General features: G+C 65.8%; 3 protein-coding genes across 3 annotated transcripts in view; 2 read left to right on the forward strand and 1 right to left on the reverse strand.

Annotated features, from left to right (window-relative positions):
- The window catches only part of LOC101878719 (dedicator of cytokinesis protein 2-like), a 45,742-nt gene extending 33,774 nt beyond the window's left edge, over window positions 1-11,968 (reverse strand). The window contains exons 1-22 of the mRNA XM_034064654.1: window positions 11,914-11,968; window positions 10,521-10,604; window positions 10,404-10,444; window positions 10,160-10,215; window positions 9,973-10,069; window positions 9,758-9,906; window positions 9,378-9,513; window positions 8,963-9,117; window positions 8,661-8,742; window positions 7,707-7,842; window positions 7,288-7,363; window positions 7,087-7,166; window positions 6,726-6,851; window positions 5,828-5,952; window positions 5,028-5,126; window positions 4,673-4,745; window positions 4,359-4,462; window positions 2,738-2,924; window positions 1,331-1,428; window positions 1,160-1,249; window positions 522-622; window positions 201-335 (exon numbers count right to left, since the gene is read on the reverse strand). Of these exons, the coding sequence (XP_033920545.1) occupies window positions 201-335; window positions 522-622; window positions 1,160-1,249; window positions 1,331-1,428; window positions 2,738-2,924; window positions 4,359-4,462; window positions 4,673-4,745; window positions 5,028-5,126; window positions 5,828-5,952; window positions 6,726-6,851; window positions 7,087-7,166; window positions 7,288-7,363; window positions 7,707-7,842; window positions 8,661-8,742; window positions 8,963-9,117; window positions 9,378-9,513; window positions 9,758-9,906; window positions 9,973-10,069; window positions 10,160-10,215; window positions 10,404-10,444; window positions 10,521-10,604; window positions 11,914-11,956 (2,273 nt within the window). The 5' untranslated portion in view covers window positions 11,957-11,968. The remainder of the gene's footprint in view (window positions 1-200; window positions 336-521; window positions 623-1,159; window positions 1,250-1,330; window positions 1,429-2,737; window positions 2,925-4,358; window positions 4,463-4,672; window positions 4,746-5,027; window positions 5,127-5,827; window positions 5,953-6,725; window positions 6,852-7,086; window positions 7,167-7,287; window positions 7,364-7,706; window positions 7,843-8,660; window positions 8,743-8,962; window positions 9,118-9,377; window positions 9,514-9,757; window positions 9,907-9,972; window positions 10,070-10,159; window positions 10,216-10,403; window positions 10,445-10,520; window positions 10,605-11,913) is intronic.
- Window positions 11,969-14,708: 2,740 nt separating this feature from the next.
- Window positions 14,709-21,133, forward strand: DQX1 (DEAQ-box RNA dependent ATPase 1). Its single transcript, XM_034064652.1, has 11 exons — window positions 14,709-15,111; window positions 16,872-17,065; window positions 17,242-17,617; window positions 18,270-18,509; window positions 18,812-18,911; window positions 19,000-19,158; window positions 19,287-19,478; window positions 19,567-19,692; window positions 20,062-20,252; window positions 20,332-20,522; window positions 20,605-21,133. The coding sequence occupies exons 1-11, from the start codon at window positions 14,821-14,823 to the stop codon at window positions 20,798-20,800; spliced, it is 2,256 nt and encodes a 751-aa protein (XP_033920543.1). The 5' UTR covers window positions 14,709-14,820; the 3' UTR covers window positions 20,801-21,133.
- A 2,681-nt stretch (window positions 21,134-23,814) lies between these two features.
- On the forward strand, window positions 23,815-26,515 carry LOC115945323 (interleukin-12 subunit beta-like). Its single transcript, XM_034064760.1, has 6 exons — window positions 23,815-23,884; window positions 24,308-24,523; window positions 24,935-25,043; window positions 25,174-25,355; window positions 25,578-25,726; window positions 26,357-26,515. The coding sequence occupies exons 1-6, from the start codon at window positions 23,815-23,817 to the stop codon at window positions 26,513-26,515; spliced, it is 885 nt and encodes a 294-aa protein (XP_033920651.1).
- The last annotated feature ends 352 nt before the right edge of the window (window positions 26,516-26,867 follow it).

The following is a 26,867-nucleotide window of genomic DNA, read 5'->3' on the forward strand; positions in this document are numbered from 1 at the left end:
CCCTGCAGAGCTTGTGCTAAGCCAGAACAAGGCAGTTGTTTTGCAGGCTCTTCCCCATGTCTGGGGCAGGCACCAGGGATGCTCCCGTGATACAGGGACCCCTGGGACCCCTCCTGCTCTCCCCTGCAGGCCCCATTGCCAGGGGATGATGATCAGGCACATGTGGCACCAGCACTGGGGGAAGCGGCACCAGTACTTACTGGGCAAAGAGGTGCCGGGAGCGGACAATGAACTTGAAGACGTACTCCAAGGCCTTGAAGGTGCGCAGGAGCAGGTCACAGGGCTCACCCCGGCTCACCCGCTCCATGTACTGCGTCAGCACCGACAGCAGCTTCCTGGGGACGGGACCCGTGTGGCCAGGGCTCAGCCAAGCAGCCTTTGGGACGGCTGCTGAGTATGGCTCAGCCCCCACCGGTGCTCCCCACACTCCATCCCCATCCCTCTCCATTCCCCCTCTCCCATCCCCATCCCTCCCTGGCCCTGCTGTCCCATGTCCCATTCCCCAGCCACCGGGTACCCACTTGTACGCGAGGGTGGCACTGAAGTGCTGGCGGATGTAGGTGTCCAGGATGGTGTTGAAGTGCTGGAACTTCTTGTCAGCCACCAGCCCCACAATGAAGACCTGGGGGCAGGGGCACAGCTCGGGGTGAGCAGCAGGGACATGACCCCACATAGGGGCTGCGGGGGGGACACAGCCCCTGCCCACTGCCTGCTGCCAGCATGGGCAGAGCTCCAATGTGGAAAGCCCAAAGTGAGCCTGAGCCCAGCGGCACCAGGACATGTCATGGGCAGCTCATGCAGAGCTCGGACCATCACCAACCCATGCATTGTGTCCTCCAGCAGCTGCCCTGACCCCAACCCTCCCCTGGTCCCATCTCTGGGTCTCTCTTGTCTTGGTGCAGCAGAAACACCCTTGGCTCTTTCTGGGGTTGTCCCTGTAGGACAGTGTCCCACAGAGCCACAGCCCTGCCCGTACCGGGTCAGCCAGGCTCTATGGGCTCAGGGCACTGCAGTGGAGCCGGGGGCACTGCATGGCTCTGAGCACTGCTCAGGTCAGTGATTCCATCACAAACCCATCCCAGTCTGACCCAAGCCCCTCCTGCACTGTCACTGGGTCAGAGCCACGCTCAGCCCACGTGGGGATGTGGGTCCCACTCACCAGGGCATCAAAGACAAGTGTGTCATAGACATCCGTGTCCGAGTGCTCCATCATGATGGAGAACAAGGCATCCAGAGTGTCCTGCAGGAACTGTGCAAGACAGGAGGCTGTGAGCACAGGAGCAGGGAGGGCAGCTCCCAGCACGGAGAGTGGGGAAGGTCCCGGTTGTACCTTGATGACCTCCCCTCCATCCACAGTCATCAGGTTCTGCAGGTTCTCGGACAGGAGGTTGGGCTTGGAGCGCCACTTGAGCAGCCTCAGGAGATGGACTGCGGGAGGAATGGGAATGTCAGCACAGCTTCACCTGCTCCAGACCCGGACGGACCGGGTGCCTCCCAGAGCCACCCTCAGTGCCAAGGGCAGCCGGAGACACAGGGAAAGGCCCCATAGCAGGGAATGCGGTGCTGCCTCAGGCAGGGGAATCATGGACTGGTTTGTGCTGGAAGGGACCTAAAGCTCCTCCAGTTCCAACCCTTTGCCACAGGCAGGGACCCCTTCCACTGGAGCAGCTGCTCCAAGCCCCTGTGTCCAACCTGGCCTTGAGCACTGCCAGGGATGGGGCATCCAGCCAGGAAGCTGCAGCTTCACCCAGCGGCTGCTGAGGCAGGAGCACACCTGGAACCCCTGGAGCTGATGTTGTTTGTTCCCATTCCTCTGCCTCGGAAAACTAAAGTGCTGCTGAGGCTGCTCAGGAGACCAAGGAGCCAAAGAGAACTGTCACCCAGATGAGGAAACTAAAATGAGGAACCCTCTGAATTACAGCCTGGAGCAATGGAGACACAGCTGCAGCACAGAGCATCCCAGCACCCCAATGGAGACACAGCTGCAGCACAGAGCATCCCAACACCCCAATGGAGACACAGCTGCAGCACAGTCATCCCAGCACCCCAATGGAGACACAGCTGCAGCACAGAGCATCCCAGCACCCCAATGGAGACACAGCTGCAGCACAGAGCATCCCAACACCCCAATGGAGACACAGCTGCAGCACAGAGCACCCCAACACCCCAATGGAGACACAGCTGCAGCACAGCGCATCCCAGCACCCCAATGGAGACACAGCTGCAGCACAGAGCATCCCAACACCCCAATGGAGACACAGCTGCAGCACAGAGCACCCCAACACCCCAATGGAGACACAGCTGCAGCACAGCGCATCCCAGCACCCCAATGGAGACACAGCTGCAGCACAGCGCATCCCAGCACCCCAATGGAGACACAGCTGCAGCACAGAGCATCCCAGCACCCCAATGGAGACACAGCTGCAGCACAGAGCATCCCAGCACCCCAATGGAGACACAGCTGCAGCACAGAGCATCCCAGCACCCCAATGGAGACACAGCTGCAGCACAGCGCATCCCAACACCCCAATGGAGACACAGCTGCAGCACAGCGCATCCCAACACCCCATGGCAGCAGTGCTGCAGCAGCAGTGAGCCTGGGCATCCCCAGCCACTTCAGCTGGTACTTCAGTGCTCCCCATCCCATCTCTGCCGGCGTTCCCAGCATCCACGTGCAACGGGAGCATCCCAGTGGCTGCTGCCCACCAGGAAGCGCAGTCCGGAGCCCAGGACTCACCGTTCTGGGTCAGTTTGGTGGAGCAGATGACTGTGGAGATCTGGAAGCTGTCCCGGGCACACACGGTCAGGCCGGACGTGCTGCTGCTCACACGGAAGGAGCCGGAGAGGAGCCAGGGCTCAGACGGGCCCCGCACCGAGGGCAGGGCCAGGTACGCGCTGGCGTCCTCCAGCTTCCGGCTGTCCCCCTGCAGGGCAGAGCACGGCTCACACGGGGCAGCCCCACAGGAACCCCATGGGATGGGATCTGATCCCACTTCATGTCCCTGTGCAGAGCGGACCAGGGCAGGGGGTCGGCAGAGCCACACATGGGTAACAGTGGCTCCCACCGATGGCATCCTCATGGATGGGATGTGGGAGCCATCCCAAGGAGTAGCAGAGCCCAGTGCAGGCAGTGCAGGGTCTCATCCAATATCAGCTCCAGGAGAGCATCCCACAGAGCTGTTCCCTGTCCATGCTCCACTGGGACCACTGACCAGAACAATGCTGCACCCCAGCCAGTGTCATTACTGGAGGGCACGAGAAGTGGCAGGAGGAAGAGCTGGTGACACGGAGGAGCCTGGGGCTGGGAATGAAGCCCATGGAGGAGCCATGCCGCAGGGACAGACACGCAGCTGGACACCAGCCAGTCCCAAGCATCACCAGCAGCATCCCAGTGTGGGATGCTCCTGCCACCAGCACCAGCCAGGGGCTCTCCATGGCAGCAGAGCAACCTCTTTGGAGACCTTGGAGCGGCTCCCAGTGCCTGAAGGGGCTACAAGGAAGATGCCAAGAGGGAAGCGCTGTGATGAAGAGGAAGAATTTCTCCATCAAACTCGTGGCAGTGCTGTCTGGGGCTCAGCTGCCGCAGCAGCAGTGACACAGATCTGCTCACCCCAGGGAGATGTAGGGCTGGGGAGTGAGATGGACCTAACCTGGAAACCGGTCACAGCCCCAGGAACAGCAGAGACCTGAGCTAAAACCAGAGCAGGAGAGGGGCTGGGGAGGGAAGGGCCTGTCCTGAGGAGGATGGAGCCCCATGGCCAGCGAGGGGCTGAGGTGGTGCCATGCATGGTGAGGAGGTTCTGAGTTCAGCCTTGTCATGAGGACCAGCTCGGACATCCCACTCCCCAGACCCAGTCCGGGATGGGGGAACACCAAGGGCGGGGGGGGCAGTGCTTGTGGGGTCATTCACACTCTGGCATCGGAGTGTGTTTTCCAAAGGAATGCCAAGTTTTCCTTCCCCACATTCTCCCTCTGCTCTCCCACAGAAAACCCCAAGCAGTTCCACAGGGAACACTGCTGGTGAAGCAGGGAATGTGCAGTGACACCTGCCTGATGTCCCATCCCACATCACCTACATCCATGTTCCCTCTCTAAACAGAACCTGTCATTCCCAAGTGATCAGAGGCTCTGTTCATGGCAGGAGCCCCTGCCAAGGACAGAAAGGACACGAGGGAGGCAGGGAAGGACTGGGAACCCTTTGGGGAATGTCAGGTACTTGCCACCAGCACCGCGGCTCCAGCAGGGAGCTGGACACAGCCCCAGGCAGGCAGCTGCCCACTGCGGCATCCCCACATCAGTGAGGGTCTGTGTGTCCATGTGTCTGTGTGTCCATGTGTCTGTGTGCGTGTGCCCCATACCTTGTACAGGATCAGGTCATGCTCCCCATCATGCAGGGTGGTGCCGTCTGCCTGTACCAGCTTCACAAAGGCCATGGAGAAGATCCGCTCACTTTTGTCCTTGGCTGGGACAGAGAATGGGGTGAGGAGGAGCCTAAGTCTCCCCTCGGGCAGGTTCAAGCCATTCCCCTTGGCCTGTCCCTACAGGCCCTTGTCCCAAGTCCCTCTCCAGGTTTCCTGCAGCCCCTTCAGGCACTGGAGCTGCTCTCACAGCAGCTCCATGGCCTCCTCTGGCCTTGCTCGAGCAGGAATTCCCAGAGCAAGGGGACACTCACAGTCACTGGAGGAGCGGTGCCGGAAGGTGAACCTCAGGTGGGTTTTATGGACATCCTCAATGGGAACAGCAATCTGGGAGAGGAGATGAAGCCTGCGTGAGGAGCTGTCCGGCTGGGCAGGATCCCTCACTGACACCCAACCCATGCTCCCCATTGAGCCAGTGGTGCTGAACAGCCCCAGTGCTGTGCAGGGCTGGTGGTGCCCATGGGGAGCAGCAGTGGTGCAGGAGCATCACCAGGGATGCAGCACCCGGCACAGGGGCCCTGGGTCTGTGGGACACCGGCAGCATCTCCCTGAGCTGGGGACCCTGAGAATCACCCCTGATGAGGCCCCCCCACAGCCCCAGGACAGGACCTTCACTGTCTCCATCCAGCGCTGGTGCCGCTGCTGGTAGTAGACCACAGAGTGGTACTCGCTGCTCGGCCCGACCCCCGCGCCAGGGTAGATCATGTTCTGCAGGGGGCAGAGCATGGTCAGGCTGTGGTGTCCTCCCCACCTGAGTCCTGCCCGAGCCCCCCAGCACTGCCGCCCCTTCACCCCCCAGCCAGCACAGGGACATTCTTCTGCTGTCCCATTCCAGCCAGGCTCAGAAGGCAGCAACAGCCTCCCCCATCCCATCATCCCCATCCCATCACCTCCACTGCCCTGGCAAGGGCATTTTCAGGGATGCAGAAGAAGATGGGGCTGCCCATGGGACCCTCAGCAACCCACGGCCTGTCCTGCAGGGGCCGGCTGGGAATTATGTTTGAAATGGAAGGAAACAGCCTGGAGAACAGGCAATGAGCAGCCCTGGGGCAGGGAATGGGGTCTGAGCCTCCCTCACCCTCCTGAACCCCCCAGATCCCTCCCTCCTGCCTCTCCCGTGGATGGAGAGCTGGGACACCCCATCCCCAGGGGCTGTGGGGTGGCTGCGGGTTCTGGTTCTCCCCATGGGCAGGAGGAGGATTTCCTCTATCCCTTCCCACCACTTTCACAGAGCTTTATTCTCAAGGGCAGCTACAGGGGCTCCAGTAACCACAGCAGCTGCCCCAGTAACCAAAGGGGCTGCTCCAGCTGGCCCATGCTGGCACCAGCACTGGCACCAATGCACTAAAGAGCCGCTGCCTGTGCCCAAGGCAGAGCCACGGGCACAGCCCTGGTGCTCCAGCCGGTACCTGCAGCACGTGTCCCTCCTGGTCACACACGCACACGGTCACCTCCACGTTCTTCTGCGTCTTCTTGCTGCCCTTGTCGAACTCCCCCTGCACCAGTGTCACGTAGATGTCGTTCCGGACGTCTCCTGGGCAGCCACAGCAACACCCGCATGGAGCTCAGGATCACACAGGGATCACAGCATGGGGGGGGCTGAAGGGAGCTTAAAGCTCCGCCAGCTCCAACCCCTTCCACTGGAGCAGCTGCTCCAAGCCCCTGTGTCCAACCTGGCCTTGAGCACTGCCAGGGATGGGGCAGCCACAGCTCCTCTGGGCACCCTGTGCCAGCACCTCAGCACCCTCACAGGGAACAGCTTCTGCCTTATCTCCAACCTGAACTTCCCCTGTTTCAGTTTGAACCCATCACCCCTGGGTCTGTCCCTACAGGCCCTGATGAAGGTCCCTCCCCAGCATCCAAATGTGGCTCCTGTGTTTCCCTTCTCCAGGCAGACACTCCCATTAACAGCCTCCAGACCCCGTGTTCCCTGTGGTCTGGAAGCAGCTCATGGCACCTGCCCATAACCAAACTCCTCCAACCCCAGGCACAACTCATGGGGCTTTCTCCCACTTGCATCCCATTTCTTTACTACAGTGCAGGGCTGGGAATATCTCTGCTGGGAACTTCACAGGAGGGGTTGCAAAGAAGAGCACCAGGGCAGTGAAGGACACGAGTATGTAACAGGGATTTGTTTCCCTGTGCTTCATTTCCCTTTAGTTCCAACTGGAAGCCACAAACAGCTATCAGCAATCCCAGCAGCTCCGGGGGCACAGCCCCAGCAGCACAGCCGGGTCCCTCCGCAGTGGGGCTCCCCACAGCCCAGGCTGAGACCCCCGAGCCCCCCGGTTCCCCCCTGCCCCTTGCCTGGCATGATGACCTCGGAGTAGCCCAGCTTGCGCGCCAGCACCGTGCTGCGGTCCACGAGGTGTGGGTGCTGCTTCCGCACGTGGCTCAGGTCCCCCCACAGCACCTTCAGTGACACCCAGAACCCTGCCCAGGCAGGGGGGACCTCAGCCCCAGGGCTGGGCTGGCCCCCCCCGAGCTGTGCCCGGTCACAGCCCCACCGGGTCCTGGCTCAGCCTCAGCTCCCAGTGACCAGGACAATCCACACACGGAGCCCTGATGCACCCAGCACCAAAGCACACACCTGAGCCTGCTGCCGCTCAGCATCCCTGTGCCGGGGGCACTGGGGACAGTGGGGACACTGGGGATGGGGGGGCTCTACCTTGTCCCTTGTGGTTGATGTCCTTTCCCTCCACCGCTTTCCTGATCAGGTTGTGAAGGAAATCGTTGTCAGCAGTGGCCCTGCAGACATCAGGGAGGGGTGACCTGGGGAGACCCACACCGGGTGCCCCACACGCTGCTGCCCACAGCCTGGCACCAGCACCCGGAGCACTGCAGAGCCCTGAACCTGCCCAGGACTCACAGGTGCACGGGGATGAAGTGCTGCTTGTCCTCATCACTCTCACACTTCCCCCTGGTGATGTCCGTGACATCCATCACTGCAGGGCACAGGTGGTGGCACTGGGTGGGTGACACAGCCCCAGTGCCAGGGTCCTCTGCGCACAACCCTCCCAGCAGCACACCCAGGGCAGTTGTGCCATGGAATTACAGAACCAACCAGGGTGGGAAAGACCTTTAAGCTCATCCAGTCCAACCAGCACCGGCCACCACTGCCCCATGGCACCGAGGCCTTGTCTCCACGGGCTGTGAACACTTGCAGGGCCAGTGACTGCAGCGCTGTTCCAGTGCTGAGCACCCTTTGGGAGCGCCATGGGGCCGGGTGCTGAGGGGGCTCTGAGGGTGCTGGGCTGGGCAGCGCTGGGGGCTCTCCCCATCCCTCACCAGAGATGCCAAAGGGTCGGCGGAGGCCGGAGCTGAGCTTGCGGCTGTGGCTGTCCCGCAGGTCCATGCGTCCCACCCGGATGATCTGGCACACCAGGAACAGCCTCTCCCGCTGCAGGTCCTTACTGCCCAGGTCCTGCAGGGACACGGGGCTGCGTGAGCCTGGCATGGGCAGCACCATGTGGGGATGTGCCTCAGCCGGCACCGGGTGACTGTGGAACACCCAGGGCATGAAGCAGCGGGTGCAGTGCCCATGCACTGCATCACCCCAAACAAAGGGGATGGGGACAATGTGTTGGTGGAGACCAACAGCCTCATGGGGCACCCCTGGGCCAGGCAGTGCCCTGGGAGGGAGCAGGTCTGACACGGTGCAGGGCTCGGCGGGGTGGCCACAGGCTCCAGCACCCACTGGGGTCAGGTCCTGTGGGTGCTGCCCTGTGAGAACCTTCCATGGGGCTGCAGCATGGGGCAGGGTCAAGCTGCAGCACACGGGGTCACATCAGCAGTGAGCAGGGGCAGAGGCGGCAGAGCCAGGGGAGCTGGACCTGCTGATGCTGCTCTTAGCAAAGTCCTTCCTGGCTCATCCCTGTACCCACGGCTTCCCCCAGGCCCTCACCAGGGTCAGCTCAGCCCAGCCCTGCTGCTGCAGCAGGGAAAATGCTGCCTCAGCACCTCCCACTGCACAGCAGCTGCTGCAGAGAGGGACGGAGCAGGGATGGGGGCAAGGACACCAGAAACCTGCACCGGCAGTGGGGCTGCAAGGGCAGCCTCATGGTGAGTACCTCATCCTGGTGCCAGGAGTGGGGTCTGTGCAGATACGGTGGGAGAAGAGAGCAGCATAGAGAGAGCAGCACAGATGCAGCTGCACACAGGGGACAGGGGCTCAGTGGAGCCTCATGGACCTGTGCATGGTGCAGAATACAGCAGCAGCAGCACCAGGGGCAGTGTGCTCACCGTGAAGATGACCCTGAGGTTGTTGAGCAGCTCAAGGTCCTGGGGCACCCCAGTGCTGGCCCAGCGGATCACGTAGTTCTCACTGTGAGGGAAGGTGATGGGGTGAGGAGACCATGGAGGGGACCAGGAGCCCATGGAGGGGTCCAGGCACCGGGACGGCAGAGCTGGGGCTCAGCATCCCTGTGCCGGATGAGGCTGCCAGCACCAGCCCAAACACAACGAGAGGGGCTGGAGCCCTTGGGCAGTGCCCGTCCCTGCCAGCTCCCATCGGCTGCCCCAGGGGTACCGGGGCCGGGTCCCACCTGACGAGGCGCTGCAGGACCGGGTCATAGAGCGCCAGCAGCAGCTGAGCCTCCTCCCCGATGCTGCACACGAAGTTGCGCACGCAGAGGTAGAGGCTGTGACACGGGGATGCTGCCGGGCGGGCACCGCAGCCCGACCCGCTCTGCTGCGGGCTCTGCCGGGCACGGCGCTGTTAGCACCCGGCACAGCCCCATGGCACAGCCCCATGGCACAGCCCCATGGCACAGCCCCACGGCACAGCCTCACGGTACAGCCCCACGGCACAGCCCCAAGGCACAGCCCCACGGCACAGCCCCATGGCACAGCCCAACGGCACAGCCCCATGGCACAGCCCCACGGCACAGCCCCACGGCACAGCCCCACGGCACTGCCCCGTGGCACAGCCCCACGCAGGGCAGCGCGCCAGGACCTCACCATCTCCTCCTGGATGCGCTGCGTGACGGTCTGATCAGCCTTCTGGTGCGCCTGGAACAGGCTGATGACACTTGTCCTGTCGGGGTCCAGGATGTTCTCATCCTCATCCCGCACCACCAGATCCAGCGCGAGGATCCTGCAGGGGATGGGATGTGGGGACATGGGGCTGTGCATCCCACCGGGACCCTCCCACCTATGCATGGACACAGGGGATGAGGGTGCAGGACAGAGGGTGATGGGTCCCCACGAGCAGCAGATCCATGGCAGGAGACAAGAACCAGTGGCACCAGGCACTACCCTCTGGCTCGGTGCTTTGCACAGTGGGGACACAGCAGCAGAGGGGTGACCCCCGGTCCCCTCTGCCCCGTCCTCACTCTCACTTGTTGCCGTAGTCGATCTTGCCGGTCACCTCCTTCTTGAGCTGCAGGAGCTCATCCTTGGGCAGCGTCCCAGAGAGCAGCTGCGAGCGCCGCTCCATCAGCTCACACATCATCTGCCACACACGTCTGTACCGCTCCATCTGCCCTGCCTGCAGCAGTACCCACATCACCCCTGTGCCCCGGTGTCCCCAGGCCCTGCATCCCCCGCTGCTCACCACATAGAGCTGCTTCCAGATGGTGGCCCACTCCCGCAGCGTGGTGGTGATCTCCTGCACCATGGGCATCTCGGTGGGGACCACGCTCTCCTCCGCCCTGCAAGGGGCACAGGGAGCCTCAAGCTCTGTGGCACCAGAGGTTGGCACCACCACCACAGCCATGGCTGTGCCCGTGCCCGGTACCTACCCCCTGCGTTCCACCACGGCACCCTTCAGGTGGATGAGCGAGGCCGGGAAGATGCCCTGGGGGAGCCAGAGCCATTAGCACCCACCCCGTGGTGGGAGCTGGGCTGCGGTGGGTGCTCCCTGCACCAGGACCAGGGGTCCCTCGGAGGGTCCCAGCCTGGCCACGCCACAGGGTGCCCAGTGCGTGTCCCCAGCAGGGACACCACAACCAGCACTGTGCCTGCACCCCCAGTACCCTCACCTACCCATGCAGCCCTGTTCCTGAGCGAGTACCCGCGGTACCAGCCTGCAGGGAGGGAAGGGGATGGTGTCAGTGGGGCTCAGGGTGCACAGGGCCGGGTCGGGGTTAGGGAGCCCCTTACCCTCGCAGGCCTGCAGGATGTGCACCGTCTCCCCGATGTGCAGTGCAAGGTGATGCTCGCTCGTGCGGGGGAAGTTCCACACGGCTGCAGGAGAGGGGAAGGGAGCCATGGGGGGCCCCAACTCGGACCCCCCCCCCCCGAGGCCCTGTGCACAGTGTCCTTTGGAGCACCCCAAGGGCAGCTCCCGCATGGGAGCTGGCACCAACCCAGTGAGCATCGCTCAGTCCCCACCCATGGAGAAGGGTCCCAGCCCCACACAGATGGGGTGAGACCCCCAGGCAGGCACGGAGCAGGGTGGGAGGGAGCCCGGATCCTGCAGCACAGGGACAGCAGGAGCGGGAGTGGGGCCCCTTCCCCAGCCCCTTCCCACCCCCATCCCAGCCAGGACAGGACGTGAGAAGGACCCAGCCCCAGCGCTGCCCAGGACCCCTCCAGCGCAGCCCTGGCTCCGGTGCTGCCGCAGAGCACGGGCAGGGTGCAGGGAACGGGAACAGCCCCGGACAGGAACGGGAAGAGGAACAGGGCTGCCAGGGCCGGTGCAGGGCATGGGGAGCGAGTGTTGGGGTTACAGAGGGGGCTCCACAGACACTGCCTGGAGAGCAGCTCAGCCATGTGTCAGCAACTGCCTTAACACACAGAGCACCCCTCGGGTGGTGGCTTCTGCCCCTCAGCAGGCTGAGCCCAACCCAAAGCTCTGAAGAGATCCCCATGCCAAGCCCCTGCCCCACAGCTCTGCCCAGCCCCGCTCAGCCCCACAGCTCCCAACAGCTCCTCATCCCACCCAGCACCAGCCCCACAGCTCCCAACAGCTCCTCATCCAGCACCAGCCCCACAGCCCGCCACAGCTCCCTATCCCAGCCAACACCAGCTCAGCCCCACAGCCTCCCACAGCCTCCCACAGCTTCCCATCCCACGCAGCACCAGCCCCACAGCTCCCCACAACACTCAGCATCAGCCCTGCTCCAGGGACATGAGCGCTGCCATCACCAGCCCTTCTCAGCACCGTGCCCTGGGTCCCCATCACCCACCCTACAGCCCCCCACTTGCCCCAGGGTTCATTCTTGCCCCAGCACCAGCACCAGGGGCACAGGGTCCCTGCCTGCACCCCAGCACCGGTCACCATTGCCCAACCACCATCACCTGCTGTGTCTCAGCCCACAGCTGTGGGGCCACGGGGTCACTGTCAGCATTGCCCAGCCCCACACCCCTCTGGGGTGCCCAGAGCAGCTGTGGCTGCCCCATCCCTGGCAGTGCTCAAGGCCAGGTTGGACACAGGGGCTTGGAGCAGCTGCTCCAGTGAAGGGGTCCCTGCCTGGGGCAGGGGTTGGAGCTGGATGGGATTTAAGGCCCCTTCACCCCAACCCACACTGTGACCCCAGGGTCAGTCACTCACCCACACCGAACTTCTCCTCCTTGGTGGGCAGCCATGGGGCCATGGCCGGGGCCGTGGGGATGGGGCACAGGGTGGCAATGGGTTCCTCCTGCCGCACTGCTCCGGGTCACGTGGGGCTCACCGGGTTGTGCAAACCTCCGGTTCCTCAGTGCACAGAGCGGGGGCTCGTGTGGGGTGATGGGGATGGAGCCCCCAGGGCTCCGCTGTGCACCCCTGGGGCCTGCGCTCTGATGGGTCTGCTGCTGACCATGGGGTGTGATGGAGCTGCTGCCCCAGGTGCTGCTGCTGCAGCTGAGCACGGCTGCCAGAGCCCTGCAGAGCAGGACATGAGGCTGGAGATGGGAGCAGAGCAGCTCCAGGCAAGGAGCACTGGGATCTCTGGGCTTGGACCATAGCATCCCAGACTGTGTTGGAACAGAGCCTAAAGCTCCTCCAGCTCCAACCCCTGCCACGGGCAGGGACCCCTTCCACTGGAGCAGCTGCTCCAAGCCCCTGTGTCCAACCTGGCCTTGAGCACTGCCAGGGATGGGGCAGCCACAGCTTCTCTGGGCACCCTGTGCCAGCGCCTCAGCACCCTCACAGGGAACAGCTTCTGCCTCAGAGCTCAGCTCAGTCTCCCCTCGGGCAGGTTCAAGCCATTCCCCTTGGCCTGTCCCTATAGGCTCTTGTCAGAAGTCCTTCTCCAACCACACTGCTCCGGACAAGCACTGCTGGGACATGGCCTCATCCTTCCCACCCTGGGATGCCCCTTCCCACCCAGGGATGCACAGGGCTCAACGGTGCAAGTGCCGTCTGGAAGCAGGGCAGCACCAGGGCTCTGTGTGCCGGTGCTGAGCCCTGAGCTCTCTGCAGCACCGGGATGGGGAATGAAGCAACGGTTCAGCATCAACCACTTCCTTCCTCCCTCCGGCTGCACACTCGCTGCCCACGGGGACCGCATGCTCTCCCTGCCCCACTGCTGGCCAGGCCCTCTCCCCCCACACGGTCCCAGGAGCCCCGGCTGGACCTGCCTGGCCAGGCTGCTGCTCTCCCATCTGCACCGGAGCCTTGAGGCAGTGCCAGGCTCCTTCCCTATGCTGACCCCCCCAGCAGAGCCTGCTCCTCAGCCTGGCTCCAGAGCAGAGCTGCTCCAGCCCTCGCAGCAGCTCTATGGCTTCCTCTGGCCTCACTCCATCAGCTCCAGGTCCCTCTTGTGCTGCTGCCCCAGAGCTGGATCAGGGCTGCAGGGGGGGGTCTCACAGAGCACAGCAGAGGGGCAGGATCCCCTCCCTGAGCTCACACTCTGGGGGTGCAGCCCAGCACACGGGGGGTTCTGGGCTCAAGCACCCACTGAAGCTGGGTCCTGGGGAGCTGCTCCTCACCCAACACCCCCAGGTCAGTGTCCTCGGGGCTGCTCCATCCCTTCACCCCCCAGCCTGGGTTTATGCTGTTGACTGCCCTGACCCAGGGACAGGACCTTGCACCTGGGGAGCTGGAGCCTGTGTGAGGAACAACGGGGAGGGCTGCAACCGGTAACCGCAGCCAGGCCCAGAGCATCCTTCCGCACCGGCTACGGGGATCCCGGACACCTCCCGGCGGCTTCCGGTGTCTGCAAGGACCCGCCCGGTCCCTGCCCACTGCCCCGCACCGGCGGCAGCTCCGTGCCCGGCCCGGGCAGTGCCGGTCCCGCAGCTCCACCTGCCGGCCCCGCCGCAACACACCGGGAGCCACAGCGAGCGGAGCGCGCCCGCCCGGGCCGTGGGTACCGGGCACCGGATGTACAGCACCGGCACCAGGGCGCTCGGACCGGCAGCGGGATGTCCAGCACCGAACTGGGATAACCGGAGCGGCACTGGGATGTCCAACACCGGAACTGGGATAACCGGAGCGGCACTGGGATGTCCGGTACCGGGTTACCCCGCACCGGCACCAGGACGGTCAGGCCGGCAGCGGGATGTCCAGCACCGGAACTGGGATAACCGGAGCGGCGCTGGGATGTCCAACACAGGAACTGGGGTAACCGGAGCGGCACCAGGATGCCCGGTACCGGGTTACCCCGCACCGGCACCGGGACGCTCGGACCAGCAGCGGGATGTCCAGCACCGGAACTGGGATAACCGGAGCGGCACTGGGATGCCCGGTACCGGTTACCCCGCACCGGCACCAGGATACCACCGCACCCAGAAACGGATCGCAGCCAGGCCCGCGGCGGAGGAGGGCGCCCGGCGGTGTGGGCTCGGTGCAGGGCCGGTGAGGACCCGGTGCGGAGCTCGGTGCGGGCTCCGAGAGAGCCCCCGCCGGTACCGGCTCCATCCGGTCACTCGGACCACACACGCACCGAGTCGCGCTCCCAACGGCAGATGGGCTCCGCCCCTGTGCTCTGATTGGCTGCCGCTGGCAGGGCCACGTGACGGCGGCGCCGTCACCTGACCGCCTCCCGAGGCTGGGCCCGAGGCGGCGGTGGTGCGCGCAGGTGAGCGGTGGCCCGGACAGGCCCGAACCGGAGCCGGAGCCGGAGCCGGAGCCGGACCCGGAGCTACAGCCACGGTTCGGTGGGGCTGCCCCGGGACACCCGTCCGGGCCCGGTGCTCTGTGCCCGGTGCTCTGTGCTCGTCCCGGCCCCCACCGCTGTGCCCCCGGCCCGTTCTGTCCGCCTGCCGGCACCGGCCCCGGGCTGTCCGCTGGCCTCCGGGGTGTCCGCGCTGCCCCGCGCCCCGGCCCGGTTCACCCCCTGCGCTCCCCTGATCCCCGCACCCCGCCGGGTTCCCTGCCTGTCTCTGCCCGGTTCCCTGTGCCCCCCAAGCCCCCCACGGTGTAACGTGCCCGTAGGCAGCACCAGGCTCCTCCGAGGGGCAGGGGTGAGGGGGATCAGCCCCGGCCCGGCCCCGCTCCACCTCCCCCCTGCAGCCCCGGCGCCGTGTCCTCGCCATGGCCGCCAACGGGGCCCCGGGGTCCGTGCCCCGGCGGGACGGCCCCGGCCTGGCGCTGGAGAAGGAGGAGGATGAGGATGAGGAGGAGGAGCCGGAGCTGGGCTGCGGTGGTGACCTGGAGGTGAACCCCTACGATGGGCTGCCCTTCTCCTCCCGGTACTACGAGCTGCTGCGGCAGCGCCGGGAGCTGCCCGTCTGGACCACTAAGTACAGCTTCATGGAGCACTTGGAAGGCAACAGCGGCATCGTCCTGGTGTCCGGGCCTCCCGGCACCGGCAAGAGCACCCAGGTGAGCAGGGCCGTGGTGTGGTGCTGCGCGGTGGGACCCCGGCACAGGGATGCTCTGCCCGTGCTCCTCCTCCCCATGGCATCATCTGGCCTGGGGGTACCGGGCGTGCGAGGCCCCACAGGCACCGTGCCCAGCAGTGAGCCTGGTGTGGGGCTGCTGCAGAGCCTGGCAGTGCCAGGATGTGCCAGGGCAGGCGCTGGGGCCCCAGGCAAAGCCTCAGCACGAGCCGGAGCAGGGCACGGCACCGGCACCGGGATGTGGCTGCAGGGCTGGGGTGCTCCCGGGAGCTGGTTCTGTTGACAGCCCTGGTGCGGCACTGGAGACGCCTTCAGGCAGACTTTGGCCTGGGGAGGGATCTGCTGGGAGCTGCTGGGAGCTGCCGGAGCCGCGGAGCTGGGTGTGGGGCTGGGTGCTGAGTGTGGGGCTGGGTGTGGGGCTGGGTGCGCATTGGGTGCTGCGTGGCAGCCACCAGGCTCGGGGCTGTGGGTGTTGGCTCCAGGGCCCTGTGCCCAAACCACCTCCCTTGGGTTTGATCCTGTGGCACCAGCCAACCACAGGGCGCCAGATTCCAGAGCTAAAGCCTTGGTGCGGGGCCTGGCGTGGGCTGCCCCTGGGCTGAGCTGCCTTCGGACATCCCTGCTGCCCACCGTGCCCTGAGCAGCCCAGGGACACGGCTCCATCCATGCAGAATGGCTGATCCCACACATTGGTGCCCCAGCACCCCTCAAACCTGGGGTTCCCACACAAAATGGGAGGAGGTGGTGCACAGGTTGGATCCCTTCCCCATTATCATGGCCAAGAGACCCCCACATGGCCCTGGGACCATCCTGCGCCAGCTGGAGGGTGCTTGGGCAGTGGCTGCTTCTGGGTGCTTCCTGCCCCATCTCTCACATGGGCTTTCCTGGGACACTGTGTGATCCCTCTGGCCCCATAAGAGGATGCTCCAGCCCCTGCCCTAGACCTGCACCTGCTGCAGGGTCTGGGTCTTGTGGAGCTGGCCACTGACACTGCCCAGGACAGGCACATTGCCCCACTCCAGCTCCATCCATGCTGGCTGTATCCGAGCATGGTGGGACCTGCACTCGTGCCCTTGCCCACCTGGCTGCCGCTGGCCACAAGTTCAAGCACATTCTGAAGGACGTTGTCCGAGTGCCTCTCGAGCCCTGTCACACAGGAGCTGGAGGCTCTGCTCTGGCTGAGCTGGTGCCTTTGGCCACGCGTACCCCCCAGCCCTGTGTCCCCTGGGGAGGTGGAGGCAGAGCTGTGGTCCCATGGCCTTAATGTGGAGCCGGGGCCATCGTGTGCTGTAAGGCAGCATAAGGCTGCAGACATGGGGTGAGGAGGTTTGGGGGCTCATTTGCAGGTTGTTGGGCGCAGAAGTGACAATAACAGAGAGAGGAAAGTCCTGCCTGGACTGTTGAGTGCTCGGGATGGCTTCAACAGCCACATCCCTGGGGACTGCCCTGGGGGAGGTATTGGAATAGGTGTCCTAGAGAGGCTGTGGCTGCCCCATCCCTGGCAGTGCTCAAGGCCAGGTTGGACACAGGGGCTTGGAGCAGCTGCTCCATGGAAGGGGTCCCTGCCCTGGCAGGGGTTGGGAATGGAGAAGCTTTCAGGTCCCTTCCAACCCAAACCAGGCTGGGATTTAAATGACCCAGGAGCACAGCGGCTGCTGCTCCATGATGAAGATGGGAACATCCCAGTGCTCGGGGCCGTGGCCACACTGTCCCAGTCCCTGAGCAGCATCCTCCCCGGTGCAGATCCCACAGTGGTGCGCGGAGTACGCCCTGTCCCTCCAGTTCGCCCATGGGCTGGTGGCCTGCACCCAGCCCCACAGCCTGGCCGCCCTCAGCCTCTCCCTGCGCGTGGCAGATGAGATGGACCTGAACCTGGGCCACGAGGTGGGCTACTGCGTGCCCCACGAGGACTGCTGCACCACCGAGACCATCCTCAGGTACCGGCCCCGGCGCCTGCGCCACGGCACCGCTTACACCGCGCTCTAATCCCGCTGAGCGCCGGCTGTAGGGTAATCCCTTAATCCAGCCTGGCCTGGTTGGGAGCGCCGGGGGGGGCTCCTGCTGGTGGGGGCACGGTGTGTGCCGGGTGTCCCTGACGGGCGCTCCATGGCAGGTACTGCTCGGATGAGATGCTGCTGCGGGAGATGACGTCGGAGCCGCTGCTGCGGCAGTACGGTGTGGTGGTGCTGGACGAGGCTCAGGAGCGCACGGTGCCCACGGACGTGCTGCTGGGGCTGCTCAAGGATGTGCTGTGCCAGCGCCCTGCGCTCAAGGTGGTGGTGATCACCTCGCTGGCCATGGAGGAGCAGCTCCGCACCTTCCTCGGGGACCCCCCCGTGGTGCGGGTGCCGGCGCGGGGGGAACCCCCAGCGCTGCTGTACCGGGAGCCACCGGCACACGGCCGCATCACCGCTGCCTGCCAGGCAGTGCTGGGCATCCACCGGCGGCAGGAGCCCGGACACATCCTGCTCTTCATGGCCAGCGAGCAGGTGGGGGGTGCTCAGTGACACGGGGCAGGGAAGGGTCCGGGGATAGGACATGGGGAATGGCTTTAACCTGGCAGTGCGGAGAGCTGGGGGAGGTGCGAGGCAGAAGTGCCTCACTCTGAGGGTGCTGGGACACTGGGGAAGGGGTTGATTGGAGCAGCCGTGGGGATGTAGGGATGGGATGAGGAGCTTGGGACAAGGGATGCAGGGATGGGATGAGGAGCTTGGGACAAGGGATGCAGGGATGGGATGAGGAGCTTGGGACAAGGGATGCAGGGATGGGATGAGGAGCTTGGGCTTCCAGCTGGGAGAGGGAAGAGCTGGATGGGATACAAGGAAGTTCTTCCCTATGAGGGTGGTGGGACATGGGAATGTGTTGAAGCTGTGGCTGCCCCATCCCTGGCAGTGCTCAAGGCCAGGTTGGACACAGGGGTTGGAGCAGCTGCTCCAGTGGAAGGGGTCCCTGCCCATGGCAGGGGTTGGGACTGGAGGAGCTTTAAGGTCCCTTCAACCCAAACCAGGCTGTCATTTCGTGACCCCCTCAGCTGTGTGTGGGGAGCCCCAGGAGCTGCTGGGGTTAAGCTGCAGGCTCTGGGCTCTGCTGTGAAGGGTCCATGCAGGCTCAGGACCCTGCTCAGCTCTGTCCCCATCACAGGAGATCACTGATGCGTGCAGTGCCCTGCGGAGCGAGGCGGCCGCGCTGCACCCGGGGCTGGGCCCGCTGCTGGTGCTGCCGCTGCACCCTGGTGTGGGCCGTGCTGTGCAGAGGGTCTATGAGGGGCTGGAGGAGGGCGGCCGCAAGCGCCGAGTCATCGTCACCCACGGGCTGGCAGAGGCTTCCTTCTCCATGAGCGGCATCCGCTTCGTCATTGACACCGGGCTGGAGCTGCGCAGTGTGAGGAGGGATGGGGTGGGATGGGATGAGATGGGATGGGATAGGATGGGATGGGATGGGAGCTGGGGACCGGCCATGGTGATTCTGGGGAGGAAGCGTTGGTCTGGGTCATCTGCTCAGTCCAGACCTGGGCTGGGGGATGCTGTGCAGGGCACAGGAGCTGGCTCAGCCTCAGCAGCTGCACCAGCAGGATGGAGGGGCTGCACCAGCACCATGGAGGGGCTGCAGCAGCAGGATGGAGGGGCTGGGGAGCAGGCAGAGCTCCTCTGTGCAGGTCCCTTCTCACCTCTGCTGTGCTGCAGGTCTACAACCCGCGCATCCGGGCAGAGTCCCAGGTCCTGCGGCCCATCAGCAAGAGCCAGGCACAGTCCCGCATGGAGCGAGCTGCCGGCACCCCCCCTGGTGAGACCTCACCTGTGCCTAAACCTGGGGGGCTCCATCCCCGCGGGGTTCTGGTGCTGCCAGCGCAGGCTCACGGCCCCATCCCCAGGCACCTGCCTGCGCCTCTACTCGGAGGCCTTCTACGAGCAGCGGCTGCCGCCCAGCCCCACACCCCAGGTCATGGAGACCAGCCTGAGCCGCCTCGTGCTGCTGCTCAAGCGCCTCGACATCGCCGACATGGGGCAGTGTGACTTCCTTGACCGGCCAGGTACTGCCCGGGGCTGGTGGGGACCGGAGCCATGGCCACAGCCCTGCCTGCAGCACGGCTTGTCCTGGTGAGGGGCTGGAGGAGGATGGGGGGGGCTGCTGGTGCTGCAGCCGCTGACCCCACCGCAGCCCCCGAGTCACTGATGCAAGCACTGGAGGACCTGGATTACTTGGCCGCGCTGGACGACGACGGGAACCTGTCGGAGGTTGGGATCATCATGTCGGAGTTCCCACTGGATCCTCAGCTGGCCAAGGCGCTCATCGCGTCCTGCGAGTTCGACTGTGTGGAGGAGATGGTCAGCCTGGCCGCCATGCTCACCGGTACCGTGGGGGGGCTGCACCCCCAGGGCCAGCGCTGGCCGGGGCGGTGCTGGGGATCCGTGGTGACATTCCCTCTGCTCCATCCCAGCCTCCCCCTGCTTCCTGCCACCTGCCACGCACATGGAGGAGGCTGTGGCCATGCACCGCCGGGCCCTGCTGCACCCAGATGGAGACCACTTCACCCTCATCAACATCTTCAATGCCTTCCAGCAGCGTGAGTACAGCTGCCCCACTCTGTGTCCCCTCCTCACCCTTGTATCCCGAGTCCCCTGCTCCTTTGGGACCAAACCCTGCAGCCACATTCACGACCCCTCCAGTGCCCACCCCAGCTCTGGAGGGTTCCAGCCTAGGGTCCTCCTGCCTCTTGGTCACTGTCCCCTCTGTTGAGGGGATGCAACCTGTGGGAGCTGCAGTGCCTGGTTTCATGGCCCAGGACCGCTCAGCCCAGCCAGGCTGGGGGCTCTTCTTGCCCAGCCCTATCCCCAGGGTGCTGAACCTGTCCCCATGGTGCTGTCCCCATTGGTGCTGTCTTCACTGTCCCCATTGGTGCTGCCCTCACTGTCCCCACGGTGCTGTCCCACAGATGAGGCGGACGAGGGCTGGTGCCGCAAGCACGCGGTGAACGCGGCTGCTCTGCGGCTGGCCGGCATCGTGCGTGCGGAGCTGCTGGAGGTGATGCAGCGCATCGAGCTGCCCGTGTCCCCTCCGGCCTTCGGCACCGACGCCAACGTGCGCAACATCCAGAGAGCTCTCATCTCCGGATACTTCCTCAAGGTGGGACAGGGGCTGTGAGCTCCGGCTGCGGGGCCGGTGGGGTCATCCCATCCCTGCTCCCATCCCCTGCGCTCCACAGGTAGCCCGGGACATCGACGGCTCTGGCAACTATGTGATGCTCACACACAAGCACGTGGCCCACCTGCCCCCCGCCTGCTGTTACCTGCTGCGGCAGCCCCCCCGGCGCCTGCCCCCATGGGTGCTCTACCACGAGTTCACCATCTCGCAGGACAACTGCCTGCGCGTGGTCTCGGAGATCCAGCCCCAAATGTGAGCAGGGGAAGGAGGAGCTGACCCCGGAGCACAGCGAAGCCCTGACCCCCCCCGGTCAATCCCTGTCCCTGTCCCATAGGCTGGTGGCACTGGCACCTCAGTACTACCTGAGCAACCTCCCGGCCAGCGAGAGCCGCGACCTGCTCATGGCGCTGCGGGAGGAGGTGGCGGCGGCAGAGGATGCGCCGGTGGTGCCCGCAGCGCTGGGACCGGCGCCCGGCGGGGGTGAGGATGAGGATGAGGATGAGGACAAGGAGGTGTGTGTGCTGCAGTGAGCCGCAGGCACCGGAGCCACGCGTCGGGGCTGCCTGCGCTCGGCCGGGCCCCGGGGAGCCCCGGGGGGGGCCGCGGTGCTGACCCCATCCATCACCGGGAGGAACGGGCCGGGCTGCGGCTGCCGCAGCAGCACCGCGGGCACCGGGACCGGCCCCGGGACAGAGCCCAGGCCGGGGAGCGCCGGCCCCGAGGAGTCGTGCAGGGAGCCCCGGCTCCATCAGCCCCGTTGTCGGGGGCTGCCGTGGGGCTGGGGCCGTCCCGTGCCCCCCGTCGTGGGGCGCAGCGCCGGGGGCCGCTCGGGGGTCTCTGCTGTATAAAGTTCTGCGACCTTTGGTGCCGGCTTCGAGTCCATCCTCGCGTCACGGGGCAGGGTCCGCAGCCCCCGACGGGGCTTTCTGGTCGTGCGGAGCCTGCTCTGCTCCCTCCGCCTCCGCCGCCGCCGCTGACACCGCCCAGGGCAGCCCTGGTCTTTGCTCCGGGGCTTCCCCACAGCGGGAGAGGCTCTTCTGTAGAAACGGAGGGGAAGCTGCGGCCGCGGGGGGGGGGAGCGGGAGGTGCGCCCGGAGCCGGCATCCGGTGAGCGCAGCCGGTGTCTGCATCCAGCATGAGCATCGTGTGCATTGTGAGCATCCAGTGTGTGTGCATCCAGTGTGTGCATCCAGTGTGTGTACATCCAGCGTGAGCATCGTGTGCATCTGGTGTGTGCATCATGAACATCCAGTGTGAGCATCCGGTGTGTGCATCGTGTGCATTCAGTGACTACATCCAGTGTGTCCATCGTGAGCACCCAGTGTGAGCATCCAGCGTGTGCATCTGGTGTGTGCATCATGAGCACCCAGTGACTGCATCCAATCTGTGCATCCAGTGTGAGCATCCAGCTCCTGCTTTGTGGGGTGGGATGAGAGTGCTCTGCCACAGTGAGGAGCCCACATCCCTGCTGAGGTCCCCTTCAGCTTTCCAGCAGTCATAGAATCACAGAATTGGACTGGCTCATGTTGAAGGGACCTTAAAGCTCCCCCAGCTCCAACCCCTGCCACAGGCAGGGACCCCTTCCACCGGAGCAGCTGCTCCAAGCCCCTGTGTCCAACCTGGCCTTGAGCACTGCCAGGGATGGGGCAGCCACAGCTGCTCTGGGCACCCTGTGCCAGCGCCTCAGCACCCTCCCAGGGAACAGCTTCTGCCTAAGAGCTCAGCTCAGTCTCCCCTCTCTGGGGCAGGTTCAAGCCATTCCCCTTGGCCTGTCCCTACAGGCCCTTGTCCCAAGCCCCTCTCCAGCTTTCCTGCAGCCCCTTTAGGCACTGGAGCTGCTCTCAGGTCTCCCCTTCAGGAGCCTTCTCTTGTCCAGGCTGCCCCAGCCCAGCTCTCTCAGCCTGGCTCCAGAGCAGAGCTGCTCCAGCCCTCGCAGCAGCTCCATGGCCTCCTCTGGCCTCACTCCATCAGCTCCAGGTCCCTCTTGTGCTGCTGCCCCAGAGCTGGATCAGGGCTGCAGGGGGGTCTCACAGAGCACAGGGCAGGATCCCCTCCCTGAGCTGCTGCTCACGCTCTGGGGGTGCAGCCCAGCACAGGGGGGGGTTCTGGGCTCAAGCACCCACTGAAGCTGGGTCCTGGGGAGCTGCTCCTCACCCAAGTCCTTCCCTTCAGGCTGCTCCATTCGGTCTCCCTGGGCTGTTTGATGTGAGGGTTGTGCTGACCCAGGAGCAGGACCTTGTCCTTGGCCTGGCTGAGCTCCATGGGTTCTATTCTTGTCCTGGGTCACATCACCAGGGCCAAGGGCTGAGCTCCCGCCTGGGGGCTGGGACCTCATCACAAGTGCTGTGCTCTGGGTGCTGAGCTCCGGCCCTGCCCCAGGATCGGACCCCCCCCCCCCACTGCCATGGGTGCTGCATCCACCAGCCCCGCCCCCGTCTCCTTCCCTCCCCTCATCCCACACATCGGACTTGGCTGTTCCAGGGAAGGAACCTGGAGGCTCCGTGGCCCTGTCCCTGCCGCAGTGCCTCGAAGGTCATCCCTCCCCCGCAGCTTCCCCTTCGCTTTCTAGGAACCACAGAACCGGAGTGGCCGGGAGCAGCTCACACCTCCCCGCCGGGGGTGCCTGCCCCACACTGGGGCTGTTCCATCCCCCTCGCCCCATGCCAGTGCCCCCCATCCCTCAGCCGTGCAGAGGAGCAGGCAGGAGGCTTTGGGGACAGGAAAAAGGAGGCTGGGAGCTGGGGCTTCCTCTGTGCTCGCATCCCTGTCCTGGAACAGCATCCCATGGGATAAGTGGCCGGAGCAGCCCTGGGAGGGGAGGGAAAGGCTGAGACACCCCCAGTCCCTGCAGGGACCGTTTCCTCACCCTGGGGGCTCAGCACAGCCCCAGGGGCTTGCTCCGCACCGGACCTGGCTCCTGCGGTTCCCTGTGCGAGCCGGGATCAGCGGCGGCTCCGGCCCCAGCGCTGCCCGTGCGCCCGGTGCGGCCCCGTCCTCACACCGGTGATGCCCTCGCAGGAGCCCCCGGGGAGTCCCGGCGGGGGCCGGGGGCTGAGCGGCTCCGGAGCGGCCCCACCCGGAGCGGGTTTTCTCCTTTCTCCTGTTCTGGGAAGCGGGGCTGCGGTTCGGCCGCACCTCGGGGAGCCCCGCGGGGTCCGGCCCCCTATAAACCGGGTGCGGGTGCCCCCGGCCTAGACCCCGGAGCAGCGCACGCCAAGGGAGAGGTGAGAACAGCGCCAGGTGCTGGGGGTCATGGGGGGGACCGGGGATGCTGGAGGCGCTGGAGGTCCTGGAGCTGCACACCGGGGTTTGGGGCACCAGGGAAGGTGCTGCCTGGGGGACAAAGCAGCCCCTGCCTGGGGGCACCCAGTGGGGCTGCAGTGGGAAGGGTTGGGGTTTCCATCAGTGGGGCTGCCCCACACTGCATCGCTCGCCAAGGGCCGGGGGTCCTGCTGCCTGCACCCCAGCTCCACCGGATCCTGGGCTCCGGCTGCCCCCTCCCAGCACGGGGCTGCCCATCCCCTTCCCTCCTGTCCCGCCGCAGATGCTGGTGCTGGTGGGGCTGGTGCTGTGCCTCACTCCTGCGGGCTCCATGAACGCCTTCCCCGCAAAGTGTGAGTCCTGCCCTGGCAGAACGGGGGGGCTCGGAAGGGAGACACCTGAGGGGGTGGGTGCGGGACCCACACAGCAGCTGGAGGGAGCAGGGAGAACCCACATTCTGCACCCCACATCCCTCTGATATGGGGCAACACGAGCCTGGGTAGCAGCAGCTCTTCTGGTGCGGGGGGTTAGAGGGTGGGCATGGGAGGTCTGGGGGTGGGAGCGGGGTGATGGGGCCGGGGGATGGATGTGGGGTGCATGAGCAGGGCAGGGATGGACATGGGATCATGAGGCAGAATGAGGACCATGGGGAAGGATGGTCCTTGATGGACCTCTGACACGGTGTGCCAGGACAAGGGGACACCAGCCCCATCGTGGCGTGAGGGACGAACTGCTTCCATCAGGGCCCTCCTCCAGGCTCTGCCTCTCCTCTCCAGTTCAGGTGGGGGAGCTGAATGGGGACGTGGTGGTGAACTGCAGCACCGCGGAGCAGAGCGTGACCTGGACGCACAACGGGGATCCAGAGCCCATGGCCGAGCTGGTGGCCGAGGGTCGGACCCTCACGATCCTCGGCTTGGACCTGCCGGCCGCAGGCAACTACAGCTGCTGGGCCGGGGGTGTCCTCCTGGACTCCATCTACGTGGTGGTCAGCGGTACCCGTGCGTGCGGCCGGGCTGGGGGGACAATGGGGGTGATGCGGGCAATGGGGTGATGGGGATGATGGGGACGATGCGGTGATGGGGGCGATGGGGGTGATGGGGGCAATGGGGTGATGGGGATGATGGGGACGATGCGGTGATGGGGGCGATGGGGGTGATGGGGGCAATGGGGTGATGGGGATGATGGGGACGATGCGGTGATGGGGGCAATGGGGGTGATGGGGGCAATGGGGTGATGGGGGCAATGGGGTGATGGGGATGATGCGGTGATGGGGGCGATGGGGCAGGGGGACTCAGGGATGAGGGTGGGCACCAGGAGATGCTCGTGGATCGCGGGTACCGGGCGGGGCTCTGGCAGCGCTCCCGGCCCCGAGCAGCGCCCGAGCTCCCCCTTGGCCCCCCCAGGCGAGGAGGGGATGAACGTGTCCTGCCAGGCTGAGTCCTTCCGCGGCTCCTTCCGCTGCTCCTGGGCCGGGCCCCGCTCCGCCGTGTTCCGCGCCCGCCTCACCCTCAGGTGCGTGTCCCATGGCCCCCGACAGCCCCATGGCCCCCAACAGCCCCATGGCCCCCGACAGCCCCATGGCCTCCAACAGCCCCATGGCCCCACATCCCCTTCGTCCCCCCCTCACGCCGCTCCCCCGCAGCGATGGCTCCCTCGGGGAGTGGGTGTCCGCGTCCCGCCGCCGTGGCCGCTTCAACGCCAGCTTCGTGGACCCCTTCTTCTGCCCCTTCGCCGAGGAGCTGCGGCCGCTGCGGCTGCAGCTGGAGGGGCTCTCGGACACCTCCTACATCAGCTTCTTCAGCCACTTCTTCATCCGCGACATCGGTGAGCAGGGGCACGGGAAGGGGGCCGGGGGTGGCTGTACCCGGTGCTGAGCCCCCTTGTGCCCGGTGCTGAGCCCCGCTGTGCCCGGTGCTGAGCCCCCCTGTGCCCGGTGCTGAGCCCTGCTGTGTCCGGTGCTGAGCCCCGCTGTGCCCGGTGCTGAGCCCCGTTGTGCCCGGTTCTGAGCCCTGCTGTGCCCGGTACTGAGCCCCGCTGTACCCGCAGTGCGGCCGGACCCACCGCAGGAGCTGGCGGTGCAGCGGCGCGGGGAGCACCTGCACCTCGCCTGGGCCCCCCCGGCCTCCTGGCCGCTCCCCCGCTCCTACTTCGCCCTCCTCTACCGGCTGCAGTACGAGCTCCCCAACGGCACTCAGGTAACCGCGGGTGGGCCCGGCCAGCGCATCCCTGCCTGTGCCCCCCGTGTGCTCGTATCCTGCACCCGCTCTGCCCCTGCCCATCCCTGCCTGTGCCCCCGTGTCCTCGTATCCTGCACCCGCTCTGCCCCCTGCCCATCCCTGCCTGTGCCCCCCGTGTGCTCGTATCCTGCACCCGCTGTGCCCCCTGCCCATCCCTGCCTGTGCCCCCCGTGTGCTCGTATCCTGCACCCGCTGTGCCCCCTGCCCATCCCTGCCTGTGCCCCCCGTGTCCTCGTATCCTGCACCCGCTCTGCCCCCTGCCCATCCCTGCCTGTGCCCCCGTGTTCTCGTATCCTGCACCTGCTCTCCCCCCTGCCCATCCCACCCGTTCCCACCCTGCCCATTCCCACCTGGGCTCTTCCTTGCACCCAGGGGTGCCGTTAGGAACAGGGACTTGCAGGGGCTCAGCAGTGGCCCCCTCCCCACTGCTCCGCTCCTCTCCTTGGGGTGCTCAATGCTCACCCCCGGCTGTCCCCTCTGCTCCCTCCAGTACTGCCCACACCAGGCAGTGGCAGCGCTGGGGCCGGGGGGTGCCGGTGTCCCTCACCCTGGTGTCAGGGCTCAGGGGCCAAATCCTGCCCCTCGCAGGCCGACAAATACGTGGAGGGTGAGGAGGAGACTTGGCTGCAGGACGGTGCTCAGCGGGTGCGCATCAGCTGCCGGGACCCCTACACCAGCCCCGCCTGGAGCCCCTGGAGCCCCTGGCACAGGACCGGAGCAGAACAGCGCCGGCTGCGAGTGGCCTGAGCCCTTGCACCCATCCCCTGCCCCACTGCACCCCTGTGTGCCCGGGGCCGTGGGGGCACCCCAGGGTGGCAGCAACCAGCAACCAACACTGGCCTGGCCTCTTGGAAGAGGGTTTCTGCTTCTATTAAATACCGGCCTTGGCTTTCCCACCACAAACCCCGTTGGTGTCTGTGTGGGTGCCCCAGCCCCATGGCCCAGGCAGCTTCTGTGCTCAAGGTGCCCAGGCTGACCCCTGCCCCATGGGGGTCCCAGGCCTGTGCCAGGCCCCCGCTGCCCCACAGCTCCTGGAGGGTCCCTGCTGCCACCAGTGCTGGGGTCGCCCATAGGGTCAGTACCCACGGCTGAGAGCAGG

The sequence above is a fragment of the Melopsittacus undulatus genome, chromosome 7 (assembly GCF_012275295.1).
Source record: "Melopsittacus undulatus isolate bMelUnd1 chromosome 7, bMelUnd1.mat.Z, whole genome shotgun sequence".
NCBI classification, from domain to species: domain Eukaryota; kingdom Metazoa; phylum Chordata; class Aves; order Psittaciformes; family Psittaculidae; genus Melopsittacus; species Melopsittacus undulatus.